Genomic DNA, 15,713 nt, shown 5'->3' with positions numbered 1-15,713 from the left:
GTTTGTGCTGCTTTGAATGAACCGGTCAAATGGAACGATTTGCCCCCTAGGTTTGACATGGCTGCAGGACAGGAGAGAAGGGCCACGCTGAGTACTACATGTACATGTACACACATACGGTCGAATAAAATGCTCAGTGAATACACGTATTCCGTTTGTGCACAGAGTGAGGATCCATAGTTAGTGCAGGGCGCCCAATTCATCAAAAATGTGGTTCGTTTTTCCCAACACAGACGCTTGGTGGCGGGCTTCTACAATAACGGCTGACATGCGACACGTCGCTGGCTGCGTCCACGTTGTACAGTGCATGCCACAAACAGCGCTGCCTTTTTGGCCTGCCTGTGCAGAGGCAAATGCAAGGCCTGATAATATGGACGAGTTAACAGAGCGGGCAAATCTCTCCCTCTTGTACTAACATGCCACTAACATGCCTTCCACATGTTACACGTGCCCAGTAATTCCTAAGAAAACGATGAATATGTTAACGATGTCGGCAGGGCTAATCAAACTGTCCAAGCTCGTGGGAGGGCCCCGGCCTGTCGACGGGGATACGCACGCCCAGTTGGGCGGCACTCTATTGTGGGGAGCCCCCGTTGGTAGTGCACTTAATGACGGCCGTGCCAATCAAGCGGCCGCGTTAAACCGGGCAGGCCGGCGCGCCTGATTGGCCCAATCGCGTCGGCGGGTGTCACGGCGTGTGCACGCATGCTTGTTCTGGTCCTGCTGCTCTCTAAGTGACTAGATACTGACACAGTGTACTCCTGTATGTACATGCTCATGTACACGACCCCAGGCCCATAAAGCGGTACGGTAGCCGATATCAGGGTGCCCTAGTAGTGTCCGCAACCCCCGTCATAACTGTGACACGGCCTTAAAAGAGTTTACTTGTACGACACGCGCCGCTAGGAAGCAACTTCCTTCAGACTACAAAACTCTCGTCACACGTCGCTAAGGCCAGCCCGGCAGCTGAGATGAAACAATCTTGGGAACTTACTTCGGTCAGCTAGCCGCACGGTGGGGAACCTTAGCCAGTGGTCGCTCGCGACACCTCCTCTTCACAAGTTTTGTAACTTTGGCCGTCATCTGTCAACTTCTCCAAGAACTGATTTTTTTTCTGGAGGTCCACCACCTCTGTTTTACGCATGGGATTATTATACACGATCAGGATTATATTACGCAGGGAAACGCTGATCTTCTAACTCGCCCCGGTGCTGAGGCAGAGACTCTTTTCAAGCTGGAGAAAGCAAGCATGTCTACCTTTCCGCAGTTCGGCTACCCGTATCCCGCTTCGTCGCAGGTAATGACTGAAACAAAATAATTAGGTTTAATGGACCGCGTTCTTGTGCTCAGCGTTTAAGGTAATTAAACAATTGCGTAATGGTTATTCAATCTTGTGTCTCACGCAACACGGCAGACGTTCTATTCTGGTGGCGTTTATCACACTTCTGTAATGACACCCTTTTTTCATAACAAGAGTTGGAGTTGTGTGCATTCATTCCTGAATTTTTGAAGTATCTTCACAGTAATCCAAGATATCTTGGACAAGTGTAAAAAAAATGTTTCAAGAATCTTGAAACTTTTGAGTCATAAACTTGGTAGAAATACTACCCTCAAACCGATTAATGAAACATTGTGATTCGATTTTCACAGTTACTGATGTCGGCTGCCACTCCGGCCTCGTCGTGCTGTGAGAGCGGTCGACCGGTCGTCACCGATCCGCATACCGGTCAAGCGGTGTGCTGTTCCCCGCTGGATAACCGCGCCACCGCGTTGCTACACTCCCGGGTCGCCGGCCTGCCGGCGCTGTACACGTCCCCGTACGCTACGGACCCAAGCTTCGTGCACTTCGCTGCTGACCCATCGGCGTTCTATTCCCCTCTCGTAAGTGCAGTATTTGAACTTAATCACCTTCACCTTTTGTGTGGAGTAAGTTAACTTAAAAAAAAAATTGTCTGAAGTGACAGTAGGGGGCCTAGGCCTATTAGTCACGGAGAGAGCAAATTCTGGTCTAAGCCCGTTTAAGAGAGTCATCAGCATAACACCGTAGTACATAATGTTTGTCCATCTCCTGTAAACACTGCAGAGGGCCCTATTTAAATTCCAATCAGAGGGTGATTTCAATGGATAACATTTCCAGTAATGTATTTTACATCGACATGGCTGTCTTTTAAAAACTGTGAAATTTATATAGAAACGAACTTCATGTCTTGCACAAGGGAAAAAAAGTGCATTCTACCAAGATTGTTGTTCTTTGAACAAATTCCCCCTCCACTTTCTCAGTTAACCCAAAACATATCTCCATTTGTCATTCACACTGTTTGATGCGTTGATGGATTGAAACAGCGTATTCGAGTGCACTCAAATTCAGACAGCCACTCAAAATCACTCTATGTCACACATTATTTTCGATGTGTGTATGCACGGCTTGTATAAACATACACGGGAAAAGCTTGCATTTCTTGAGCCATTCTTGATTTATTTGTACTCTGCATATGAGCCCTTCGGATATGCCCGCCTCCCGGCATCGACAGTGGCCCAGCATTTTTTTTATTGGTGAAAGTCTCTATAAATAAGTGAAAAGACGTTTTCTTACCAATTCTTTTTATTTAAAAGTTTGATATGACAAATTCCTATCTATTTTTTATTTAAAAGTTTCATTTCAGAATTTCCCGAAAGCTTCATAAAATTTGTGATTTTTTAAAAATGACAATTCAAGTTTACGACACTCCATTCTCTTATAGATTGGGTGAGGGATGAAAGCTCAGAAATGAAGTAAAAACTTTGCTAGACTACCGTTTCAAAATGTAACTCCGCATCATATTTTTTTATAACTTCCCCAATTCCCTTCCCTTCCTATTACTTGACAAATTAATTCTGAATGATTTCATGTTCCGTTATTTGTGGGCAGAATTCAGCGTACGACTTAAAGACCAACCCGGAAGGATGGAGCGCGTTGGCCCAGCCTACCGCCTGCTATCCTTACGACCCAACAACCTACCAGTACTACGGCGATCGGTAAGTTTCATTTCCTACTGTTCTCCTGAAACCAACTCCCTATTATAACCCAGATTGATAGATTTGGGTATTATCTTCTACAACTGGAAATACGTAATAATTCCACAATTTTTTTCCAACTGACTGACAATGATACAGGGTCACCATTGTCATGTCAGTTTTTTTTTCTAACACTGTTGAAAAAATGTACTGGTAATTTACCGTAAATTTAATTCAAATAGGGTTAGCTCATATTTTTCAAATTTAGTAATTTGAAATTAACGGGGAAAGTGTTGTTCGCGTGTTTGTCGTTTGGAGCAACTGGTCTTTCTTTGTAATCATGCTATTATTACAATACCCTGGTGACTTGTGATTCTAGATCTGTGAATTCCGAGCCATAACAAAGTTCTTCTTCATCAGCAATCCGAGTCCCACCTGTCTACGCTGCGCAATTTGCGCTTTAGCCCGAAGCTATTACGCGAACGAGTCCTCGCGGCAGGCGCTTTATGAGCGATCGCCGATCGCCCTCGCCTTGCCAACACGCAGGTCCACAGAAATCGAGCAAAGAGAAACCATAGAGTGGGAAATGCGCTTAAATAAATGGCCCCAACTTCCGATAATATCGAATATTTTTTCCAGTGGATTTGATCAACATCGAAACTGACATTAACTGGTGCTCGGCGTGCGACTGACGACTAGTGCGTGTACGCGGTTTGTTTCCCCTACCGACAAGCATTGCATGGCAAGAGAGCACTTGCCAATTAAAGCCGTGAAACACGACACGACCTTTTTTGTGCTGTCATGAGTTGTATGACTACATCGCAGTGCCTGTATGCTTTGCTGGAAAAATCAACGCGGGTTGTTAGGGGGAGGCGGGCACGGAATGCGCCTCGAGTCGTGTTAAAAATTGAAATGTTAGTTTGACTTCCCTCCAGTCATTTTTCTCTACGGCCACTCTGGTCGTAGCTGATCATGTGTTTTGGAAGTGCCAGAATTATTGCAAATGAATCACAATAGGAACTTCAAATTTTATCCTGTACTCCTTATTACTCGACACTGTAGTGTCGTCTGTTTTTGAGATATTTTTCCCACGTGTTACCTTATCATTTCACCGCTCGCGTCGGCGTTTTCCTTTGATCGGGGCAAAGTAGGACCAATTCATCCTCTTTTCCTTCTTAAACAGGTGTGTAATAAGTCCAAATATTTTGGTAGGTGAGCACAGGTTCTTTCAAAGTCATGTCTCTGTGACTGGCTTTTGTACTCGGGTTGTGTCGCATTGTCGCAGTAATTTTACTATGGCCGCGCTTACAATAATTTCCCATTGTGTGAGGAATTTTTCATTTTGTATATCTAATGTAACAAACTCGTCCAATTTAGGCGATACGACCTTGGACTAGTATCCCCTTTTCCGGGGGATTCAGGCTTTTTTGTTGGAATTCGATGCGTTTCATCATCTGGAGTTCAAATTCTAATTGTGTTGGTACTGCAGTGGATTAACATGCCACGAAAATACACACACACAGGCGCAGTGTTATTCCAATCCTGAAAGCGTCAACCTATCCTCAACGTTCACGCGCAACTCCACTTGCGGTTTCGTGTGGTCAAATTTGTTTACGTACGCAGTGACTACACGGAATTATTGTGTTGCCTTTTTGGGATAACTGAATCTCTGTTTTTATTGACAGTCTGTGTTCTTTAATTTACAAAAAAAATAAATAAATAAAAATAAAAACACATTTAGGGAACGACAAGACAAAATAGAAGGGAAACCCAATTTGTAAAGGCCTTAAAAAGGCGCATGGTGATCATTTGAAAACGCTACGTTAATGAAATGGACATTTACATGGTGAATGGAAGGAAATGTATAAGAAATAGTGAAATTATTGACAATTTTTATTGCTTCTTGTGTACGGCACTCACCAGTTACGGGGCGATGGACCTGAACGGCGCAAGACGCAAGAACGCCACCCGCGAAACCACTAGTACGCTGAAGGCGTGGTTGTACGAGCACCGCAAGAACCCCTACCCGACCAAAGGGGAAAAGATCATGCTGGCTATCATCACCAAGATGACCCTGACCCAGGTCTCCACCTGGTTTGCCAACGCCCGCCGCCGCCTCAAGAAGGAGAACAAGATGACCTGGTCGCCCCGGAACCGGTGCGGTGACGGCCGGAAAGAAGACTACGAGTCCGAGGACGGTGACGACCACGACCGGGACGACGAAATGGACGGATTGGGAACGGACCTAGAGAGCAATCACAATGGACAATGTAAGTTGATACCCCGTGCCTCTCGCAGTGGCCAAGCCAAATATTACCTATATTTAGGGCCCATCTATAGTCAGCTGAAACATAAATTACAGTCAGTATAAAGTGTCATGAATAACGGTGCCCTGATTTCATGTCGTCACAAAAGAATGAGGCCACTGAATGTTTGAAGAAAGTAAACAAACAAACAAACAAACAAACAAACTAACTAATAAAACTATAAAGAGCACTGAAAATAGATATAATATCCGCTCAGTGGGAGTGGTTGTTGAGAAAAATTTCTTTAATTTAGAAGTTTATTTAATGTTAGTACCTTTATAAATGTGTTATTCAAAATAAGCGAACACTCCCTATATTTACCATTTTGTTGATTAATTATGGATTCACCTGGGCGACCTGCTATTACCAAACCTCCAGGTTTTTGTCTAATACTAATCACTCCTCAAAGTGCTGGAAAAACCGATTGAGGGTACATCACTAAGTTAAAGCTACGACTCTGTAAGCTTGTCGAATGAGAAAGCTATTTAGTCACACAAATTTAATGCAGCCAGTCAATAAAGAAAAAAAGGGAACAGAAAAAAAGGAGTGTGAAATCTACCACAAAACAATGTGGTGGAGTCGTTTGGGGCAAGCGGGGGGGAAGTAGCTCAACGTAGTCGGTGGAGACTTCTCTCCCTGACACGCTCAACTTGGATAATTTCGGGCCGGCCTCTCGTGTACATTTGCTTTGTCTTGCTCGATATTGTACCAGAAAGCGGATCACCATCGTGGCGTCGACATGAAAAGAGAATCGGTGTGTGTGTGTGTGGGGGGGGATATCCTCTCATGTTTGCGATGATGTTTTCGCTCGATCGTTCTCGACAGGCATCGCTGTAAGGGCCTGTTGCGCTCAGCCAGTGAGACAGCTAATAAAAACGTTCCCCCATCTACCCTCGCTCTCCACGCTGAACACATTAAACCTTATCCATTATATTGACAGTTTTTCCCGCTGCCTTTTCTCCTTCTGCAATTGGAGTCATCCTTGTTTGAACAGTCAACGACACGAGACTTCAATGATGCGCCCGTTTTCTTTTGGAAACTCTTTACTGTCAGCGGACCCGGATCATGCTTTTGAACTCGGAATTGCACCGTGATGTTTGCATCGTTCCTGAGATCCTTTACGCGTTATTGTGTTTTTATATTATCAGATGGCACACGTACTTACGGCCTACACTGCACACTCACCGCTCACCGGGAGCCTAAATTGATGAGCAATTTCACGAGGAGCGCCGTGAAAAGAAAGTCTCAATTGGCAGAATTTGCGAAAATTAATTTTTCGTTAGCATGAGAGCGTGTCAAATAAGCCGCACTTGAGAGAGCTGATCCGGGCGACGGGCGGAAGAGCCGCTTCCGCTCGGCTGGGCTCTCGCCGTGGCTCGCGGCGTACGTGCTTCGGCCGCTCCGCTCAGGAAGCGAGTCAACCCCCCCCTCCATATACCCCGACCACAGCGGTGATGATGATAATGATGATGATAATAATAATGATGATGACGGTGACAATGCCATCATGAAATCACGTCGGCCGGGCCGGGGCCTCCAGACACTTGAAAGCACAGCAAACAAACGGTTCTGGCCGAGGAAATATCAATGACGGATTTGGCGGGAAAGGGGCGAGTGAAACTAAATACAGAGAGCTGGCGCACACTGGCACAGCCCAAACGACAAGCATTTTATCGTCTCTGAAATTAATTGTGAAGACTCCCACCCACTCCCCATGCTATGAATGTCTTTGAAAATCATTTGAACGGCCCTTCGCTTTGATAGGAAAGTATTTAATTTTGAAATAACGGGCGTCATATTTTTTTAAAATAGATTCATGCTGAGTGCAGCTTGATGACTGTTTATGATCATGTCCCCTTAAAGATTCTGGTTTCGTTCATACTTCTTAATCGATTTTATTTTGTTCCGTTGAATTTAGTGTCTGATCGCGAAGGGACGAGGGAGGAAAATAACAATGAGAAGGAGGATGAGATTGATGACGATAGGGAAATTATTGTGAGTGACTCAAGCAGTAGCAGCCATGTTGGCTTACCGCGTATTGAGCCGAGGGTGCCAGCTGGATTCATGGGCACAAACACGGGCAGGGACTCAGTGAGCGTCACGGTCGATGACGAGGAAGACACCCATCGACCAAGGGAACTCTGTAGCCCCCTATGCCACAGGAGGAGTCCCAGCCCCGCCCCTCTGGCGCCCTCCACGATCAGAGATACCTGCAGGCCTACCTCCAGATCGCCGCCCTGCGAGAAGCCGCCCCCCCGACCGGCGGACAAGCCCAAAATCTGGTCCCTGGCCCACACGGCCACGTCCAGCAGCCCTGAGCGGGAGCGGCGGTCTCGCTCGCCCGTGCGCTCACCCGTCCACAACGGCGTGATGGCCACGCCAGCCAGCCTGGCGCAGAACTTCCACTACCCGTACGATTCGCCCATGAGCTCGCTACGGCAGTGGGTGGACGGACAATTCCACGGCGGTCTGCCCATACCGAGGATGTCAACGGGGCTCCCTGGCATGCATCCACTCTCCGCAGCGGCTTCCAACCTCCCGGGAGCTCGCGCCCCGACGTGTGTTGTGAGCAGTTCTCAAGGACCGCTGTTCTCTACGGCTTCGGGAAGCAGGCACCCACTTCTAGCCCATGACGTGTCGGCCATGCATAATGGAGTAACCACTACCACATCGCCCCACAGAGAAGGTGAGGAACACATTCCAGTGTCATAAGCCGCAAAAAGAAAACGAAACTGCTTCAAAATCCTTGTTCTCTACAGAAAAGCCTTGAAATACTGGATGAGACGAAGCTCATTCGATATTGTTCAGGAATATAGAGTTTCGAATGTTAAAAGGTCAAATATGAACCGGAGTTTTGTTTATCACAAGAGGTAAACTTTAACTGCATTCTTCACTTCACTACATTCACTACATTTACTTCAATTTTATTTAAGTACTTTAAACCTAAAATAAGCAACCAAAACTTTAATTTATTGAAAGTTAACTGTCGCCATCCCCCCATTCTTGAGTACTGCTATAATTTCTTGGAAATTATCTCATTTCTTTCTCGTTACAACACTAGATTTGACTTTCAATAACTCGACATTGAAAAAGTGGTTCAATTCAGCATATCTTAATATGGAGTTTTGAACGATACTAACTGCAAAATTAAATAAACTATGCAACTAGGATCAACGTATTTAGAAAAAATAAACACCGCTTTTGTAATCTCTTGAGCCCTGGGTGACCCTGTATAATAGCCGGTCGCCTAGCAGGCCCAAGGGTACGCGTAGCCTTTCATCGAGGTACTTCGCCGTTAATGCCCTGATTAAGTGCGGCGTTTCTGAACAAAAAAAATGTCGCCTGAAGGCTGCCGTGCCGTGCCGCGTAGTGCGCGGCGTTCTGGCTCCTTAAGTGGACCTCCGCTCGGCTCGTTGTAAGACGATGACGTGCCCGAGCTATGATGGGTTTATGAAAACGCCAGCGCTATTGGAAAAAAGACACCCCAGTGAACCTGACGACAGACAAGAAAATGACAAGTTCGCGAACGCTGCATGTGCAATAGCGTGATATCTGAAGCTACCCGTTACACGCCAGGATGATAAACATTGGACGGAATCAAACATGAGGAAATGTATTCACAACCTGTCATAACACTGCTCATTTCCAATTGTGGCTGCGCTGATAAAATATTGCCCCGCCAAATCGCAAGTGGCGGGAAAAAGTCACGCCACACTTCCAAGACTGCAAAACAGAAACACGTTGTCAAAACGATCAAGTCTAGTCAGTCTGAATAGTAGTTGGGTTGTTTGCACTTTTTAATGATACACAGCCTTGGTTATAATTGCCTCTCAAAACATTGGTTAAAATTATATTGAGTAGATGTTTCTGATGACGAAATGAGTTTCAAAGAAAAGAGAATTACAAGATAATTGATTGACTATTAAACTTACCACTCTCACCTTGTCAGGTAAAGCATATTGCCCAGATTATAAACTCGTTGTGCGCTGCGGTTTGCCCAGTATTTTCAAGCTGTTTCGTCGCAGCTGTCTATTTATCAATGCCACAAACCATGAACGGTTTTTGATGGCCCGATAACCAACTCGAACATGATACGTTTGAAATGATATGGCCGCGATACAGATGACCGCAAATAAGCACAATGATTATAGTTCCCATTTTTCACACGACCAAGCCGCTTTGTCAATTCGATTCAACGTTGGGAGAGAGTGGCTGTCAGAGACGAATGCAAACTCTACCCAACTAAACGTGGAATTGGAATAAAAAGGGTACGGAAGTAATGCTGGCTATAGATCATTTTGGCTTTTATAACCACGCTGGAATTTCTTCTGTAACGACTTTTGTAACAGAAGTTCCAGACATTGAGATCGCGCGGTAAGCAGCACGTTTAGGTCAGTCACGCAATCTTTTTCTTCATCAATTTGAAATTTGATACTCGGAACCGGCAATAAGTGTAGGGCGAACACATTCAGATGAGGTATCTATAATGAGCACAGTTGCCGTGAAAAAAGTGAATTCTGTTTTCATTGTAAATTGAAACCCGTACCAAGTTGACGGCTGCCTAATGCTAGTCAATCAGGAGAATTTATGGGAAATCCGATTTCAATTACATTGTCAGTGGGTCTGAACACAAATTCTATCGTTCGAATAAGTGCAAACTTGTAATGCACTAAGGAATTTGACCTTTCACCCAGGTAGCATTTTTTTCGAAACATGAAGCTGACACAAACCCAAATGTGGTTCACAAGGCTTAGAAACTCGGTAGCATCGGTAATACTCAAGCACTGTTATGCTAAGGTGGCTTTTTTTGGGGGGGGGGAATACTTGAGCCGACAAAACAGAAAGAGTATTTCTTTTGAACGGTGAATATGACGATTCTTAAGCCCTCGATATGATTCGGTCGCGCACTAACGTCTGTTTTGCTTTCCCTGGGGTCTGTGACAAATATTAACGACAACCCGGTCTACTGGTATTTTCTGTAATGTGTCAGTCTCTCTTTTTTTGTCCCGCCTCGCAGCCGTTGACTCCAGGCGAGAGAGTAGTGAGAGCAGAGAGGTCGACGAGCCGATGCCCAGGACGGCCTTCAAGCCAGTACCCCGGCGATAGGAGGTAAGGATGAATTGAAGGTTGGAGATCCCCCCTACCCCAGCCTTCTTAATCCCGTACGCCGGGTCCCACCTGACCCCTTGGACCGAGCCTGACACCTCTCTCTCACCTGCCACAATGCGCCCTTGTGCTCCGTGCGAAGGGGATGGGGCAAAACTGAAACCGCCGAAACAAAACAAAACGGTGCCAATCTAGCCCATTTAGTTTCCCTTCCACGACAAAAACTAAACCGAAAGATCTAGCTTCTTTCACCCTTTAAGCCGCCAACCCATTTTGAAAAGGCAGTGTTTGAAACCCCTGTGGTCCAGGTTTAGCTTTGTTACAATCTGCAAAACAACATTGTGTCAAACTGTTTTTCTTCAAACGCCGTCGTTGCGGTCGTTTTCCACTGTCATAGGCGCACTCCTCTCATTGAGACGATACCCTGTATTTTGTCCAGGAAAAATAAGTCGTGAAACCAGTTCTGTATTATTTCCTGTCCGTTTTTTTTTATAAGATGTAGTGTCTATTTCAACCTGGAGTTAAGGGAAGAGAAAAAGGTGGACGATTACACCTTTTGAGCAGGGTCATTTTCCCCCTCACAACTGTCGTCTCAGCTTAGCGAGACACCCCCATAGCAGATCTCCAGTGAGCCGTGGTCCATTCCTTTCCCATGCGTCTCATGTCCACTATTGCTCGACTTAGTGTTGTTATTTCTGGACTCAGTTTAGGGGAGTTGGTGTAGGCTTCCCTTCCGTTTCCACTCGTGGCCTCCTCAGTTTTTTATCAAGATTTTTTCCCTTTTGTCGTGTCAAGGGAAATAAACCGATCTTCGCGCTAAATTGTTGCCACTTACAAGTCCCATTTCGCTTAATCGGACAATACCTTGGGTATCGTCTGACGGCCTCTTTGCCGGTAGTGTGGGCGTAGAACGTTTTTGTTAAAAAAGGGCTGAACAAGAGAGCCTTGAGCAAGTTTTCACGATGTGTTTGTATTTGAAATAAATGCCCTTGCATTATGTGATGATATGTAATGTTGTGTGAATCAGCGAGGCTCATTTTACTATGCAAGTAATTCAGTTCTTAAATTAGAACTGATTAAAAAGTTGGCAAAACGAGTGATTGCGCCTCGTCTTATCCATCATTTGTTCTCGTTATAAATGTACTTAAAAGCAGTGTTTGTACTTAGATATGATTTTCTTTGATCATTCCACAGCTCGCTCACTCACTCAAGCAGTCATGTACCAATCTGCGCAGACTCTAGGCTCGGTGACCTACTCTGGTGATTGGTTGTGTTCAGGCTACGTCACATCAGGCGCCGTCTTTACTGACTGAGGACTGTGTTTATTAAAGAGCGTATGGCTGGTTATTTTTCGTGCCGTGTCTCTTGAGTTTTCTGCCTCGTCTTGGGTTCCTCGTGACTAACAGTGCGTGGAATGTGGACTCTGACGGTGTCAGCAGTGCTTTATTCGGTCGGGTATACAGAATCTTGATGGTCGGCATCTTCGAATGTTGCAGCTTGCAGGAAGACCGGAGCCGTACCATTGCGTGTTGATGGGAAGACGGTGGAAAGGCTCAACGGCTTTCATCGGAGGACCCGTCGGCATACCCAGTGAAGAAACAGGGTGTGAAAGTTTGGTCGGTTTCTTCAGAGCAAACGAAAACTTAGGATCTCAGAATCGGCTCGTGCACAAGCGCCAGTCTAAACAAGGAAACACAACAGAATAGTGGTGCGAGACCGTTCTATTTATAAACACGGAACTCCTTCCTGTCTTGTGATTCTCCAAGAAATTCGGTCGTAGTTCGGAGACTCCTCACCGAAATAGTTATTTATTTAATGATTTAATAAGAAATGTCATCAAGAGAGTATGTTTTCATAAGAGGGTATTAACATTTGTCGTTTCTTTGTTCTTTGTTTTTTAAATATATATATAAAGTGAAGTCAATAGCCGAGGTTATTATATTAGTAATATATGTATATAGTGCATCAGTTTTTAATGACACAAACAAACAGGTGAAACCAGCCGTTTGGAATGATGGTAATCGTAATTTCTTTTGTGAATTTAAATCCTGGACACAGAATTTTGAGGTCACACTAAAAGCAAATCAGCTTCACCGTATTGTAGGCGTCATCAGTTTGATGTCGCATTACAGGTTGCTTTTTTTTTACTTGCATTTAAAAAAAAACTTGCATTTTCTGCCGCGTACGCAATTCGAATGCAAACCCTCTGATGGAACTTTAAAAAAATCACACTGAAAAATATATGGGGTCTAAGCTGGTACGGTTTTTTTATACAAGCTGTCCAACCCGAGGCTTTTCAATAACATCTCCTGGGGCAGCGCTACATGAAAAAAAAAATACTAATAAAAGTGGATAGTAAAAGAGAAGGCACGTCATGTTCCGCGTGAAAGATACTTGTTCACATTGTGATTGACATGGGATATGTTGTAGGCAAATTCCCGAACCAAGCAGGGAAAGAAACTTCAGTTTGATGAAAGATATCATATTGTATTCATACGATATTTCGTCAGCCATTATGCACATTCTAGAGTTCTTTCGGTTTGATACAAACGGCCCAAAAATTCAGCCTTCGGTTTCAAATTCATGTTTAGTGGGTGTCTTTCATCGTAACTTCTTAAAACTAGCCAGGGATGTGGAACTTCCTTTCTGTAGTCAAAACACCTGTAATTGAAGAGTAAGCGCTCTGTCAAGTTTAACGTCGTTAAATCTCAAGTGGTCTGCGGGAAACCATGACTAGGTAAATTTAACGACGCTGTTGCTTGTGTGTGAGACATTTGTCATTTACTTGAGAACGAGTTCCCATTCACTCATTCTGAAATAAAGATTCACTCACAGGTTTAGCTGTTAGTGTAGCGAGAGCTCAAATCCTAAGGATTTATCCCCCATACACAGTGATATTTTGGTCTTGAACAAGTTTATAATTATCCGTGCTATCGGTACTATCTTTCGGCATTAGGGCCGGTTTTGCCTGGTCAGTTCAGGGTGTCTGAACACAATTATCAGTGCGCCGTTTTTTCACCTTTTTCGCATGACGTCCATGACAAACTGGGCGAAGTACCGTAGCAGGCCTGAGCACGGTAAAGATTGGTACTTGTATCCCGCTTTTCGTTAACAAATTTAGGCGAGAAATGGCAATGCTGCATTTGGACTGTCTGAACGTTAGCCAGCTGAGACACGTTTGTGCGAGTCACACAGGGTTCCCAGGTTATGCATTGGCCGAAAAAAATCTCAAGAAGGAACAACCAACTTTGGCGGTGATCTCTTTTTTGCGTCTTACGAACGCATCTCGCACTATAATTATGTTCAAAACGAGCATAACCTTGCCAGTGGGTAATCTTTGTGCGTGATGAAGTTTGTGACCTGTAAACGGTTGATAGTGTATTAATCACTTAAAAATAATCGAGCTGTGGAAAGCCAAGTACTGGATGCCGTTGCCAGGACACCGTTGCCATGATGATGTCATAACCCACATATGAGGGACGACAGGTCAGAAAATGCGTGTCATGACGCTTGGTAGCTGATGTTGCGTCCACCCCCCTATCAATATTGTTTACTCCTTGTTGTCAATGTCAACAAGGAGAAATGTCGGAGAAAAACATAACCGCCTCATAATATCGCATCGTAATGATGTAATGATCCCGGCAATCTTTTTGAACAACTCTTGTTGCTGGCAACTGAAGCGATTGTGATCGAACATAATTATTATCTATTTGGTTTTGAAGTTTGATCGAAGAATCGATTTTTCCCGCATACCGGTCTGAGTTTCATGTGATGTCTTCAACGGTTAGTTGTATTGGGGCATTGGATTAGTTATAGCACATTGTGAATTGTTTACAACTCTAAACGTAACAAAAAAGAAGACAAAATCTGGTTCTCATTCACGTGTTCACGCTGCTTCAGATGAAATTAATTCGTGAAGTGAATACGTAACACGCTGTAGGAAATGTCAGTAAGAGGACATATCCAATTGGGTATATAGTTTGATACTCGGTAATACGTTGCCTGTGATTGGCCAGTCCGAAAATCACGCGATTACAACGTAAGCCTTTCATGTAGAGATAAACATGCAGAATTCTTATCACTGCCTGACTACTGCCCTGTACTTAGTCTAATGTATCATTTTTTTATTGTGATGAAGGGTGAAAAGAATTGTGTTTTGTTGAACGTTTGAGTGTTTCAAAGCGCTCCGTGTTTTGTTTCATAAACGAATTAAAAAAATAAGCCTTTGTTCAACTTGTGTTTCACGTAGAAAAAAAGCAAAGCTTTTGGCAGGGAAATTGTGTACAAATTTTGTTTTTGTAATAATCTACTGTTGTTAATGTTGCGACGGAAATGTATATACATTTGTGGGAAAGAAAAGATAATAAAGGTGATGAAATTACGATGTAAAAGATAGTGATTATTAAGTGCATTTGTTCGCATTTATTTTGACTTATGCAACTCAATCTGTATGGGTACTCGAACCGTCTTTGGTATAATTGTTTAGTCTTATCGTGATTACAAAAAATATGTTCTATTAATGAAAATTATAATTGGACCACGTTTGTTAAACAACCGGTTCTTCTCAGAGCCACACAATTAAATAAGAGATTGACTTGCACGGTGTCACTTCAAACCTTCCACACTATAACGGTTGTTTAAATCCGTTTGGACTAATGTTGAGATCGAGTTTATCAACAGTAATTACCTGAAAATTACATATCCCTGAAATAGACCTGTTGAGACTAAATTGACTAAATATTATTTCCTGATGCTGGCCTTGTTTCATCCAACTTCTTTTTATAGCCCCTACAAAGCAGCAATTAGGGCTCTTAGAATCAGATCATAGGTAGTTGACAGTGAGATTCAATACGTGTACAAAATACAAGTGCATGGGTGATTTACGCTAGGTTAACAGACCGCTGCGTGTCTTATAGTGTTTTTATCTAGTAGTTTCGTCATGTCCTTGCGTAGACCTTTCTTGTTGAAGTGGACAGAATGGCCCATGCTCATGCACAGCTGCTCACGTCATTGTTTTCACTCTTCGTGACCGTTTAAGACATTATGTGAAATCGCTATATTGAATTGTGGTCATCGGCATCCGAAGAATCAATACCGTATACTGCATGACGACCCCAGACAACCCCAGACAACCCCGCCATCATCGTCATAACACACTTGGCAGCTGTGGAACTGTACATACATATTATTCAGTCCTCTGAACTATATCACTCGCACACTCTGTATTCGTAATATATTAATTGTGAGCAATCTATCAATCAGTTGGAAACGCGGGAAAGAGAGAGAGAAAACACGCGGTGTGATTAT

At 44.0% G+C, this 15,713-nt stretch overlaps 1 protein-coding gene across 1 annotated transcript; it reads left to right on the top strand.

Annotated features, from left to right (window-relative positions):
* The first annotated feature begins 678 nt into the window (after positions 1 to 678).
* LOC110974814 (iroquois-class homeodomain protein IRX-4-like) lies at positions 679 to 14,797 on the top strand. Its single transcript, XM_022226695.2, has 7 exons — positions 679 to 1,297; positions 1,651 to 1,881; positions 2,909 to 3,015; positions 4,918 to 5,264; positions 7,219 to 7,986; positions 10,318 to 10,409; positions 11,601 to 14,797. The coding sequence occupies exons 1-6, from the start codon at positions 1,250 to 1,252 to the stop codon at positions 10,404 to 10,406; spliced, it is 1,590 nt and encodes a 529-aa protein (XP_022082387.2). The 5' UTR covers positions 679 to 1,249; the 3' UTR covers positions 10,407 to 10,409; positions 11,601 to 14,797.
* Positions 14,798 to 15,713: the final 916 nt, after the last annotated feature.

Source organism: Acanthaster planci, linkage group LG06 (assembly GCF_054643075.1).
Source record: "Acanthaster planci isolate LZ-2023a linkage group LG06, COTS_SCS, whole genome shotgun sequence".
NCBI lineage: Eukaryota > Metazoa > Echinodermata > Asteroidea > Valvatida > Acanthasteridae > Acanthaster > Acanthaster planci.
The sequence above is the reverse complement of the archived record's forward strand: the minus strand, read 5'-3'. Positions and strand labels throughout refer to the sequence as shown.

What these genes read in the sequence shown, in the direction of transcription:
- LOC110974814 (XM_022226695.2), top strand. Translation starts at nt 1,250, where the DNA reads ATGTCTACCTTTCCGCAGTTCGGCTACCCGTATCCCGCTTCGTCGCAG. An exon ending in CGGCGTTCTATTCCCCTCTC is followed by an intron (nt 1,882 to 2,908) that starts GTAAGTGCAGTA and finishes ATTTGTGGGCAG; the next exon opens with AATTCAGCGTACGACTTAAA. An exon ending in GAGCAATCACAATGGACAAT is followed by an intron (nt 5,265 to 7,218) that starts GTAAGTTGATAC and finishes CGTTGAATTTAG; the next exon opens with TGTCTGATCGCGAAGGGACG.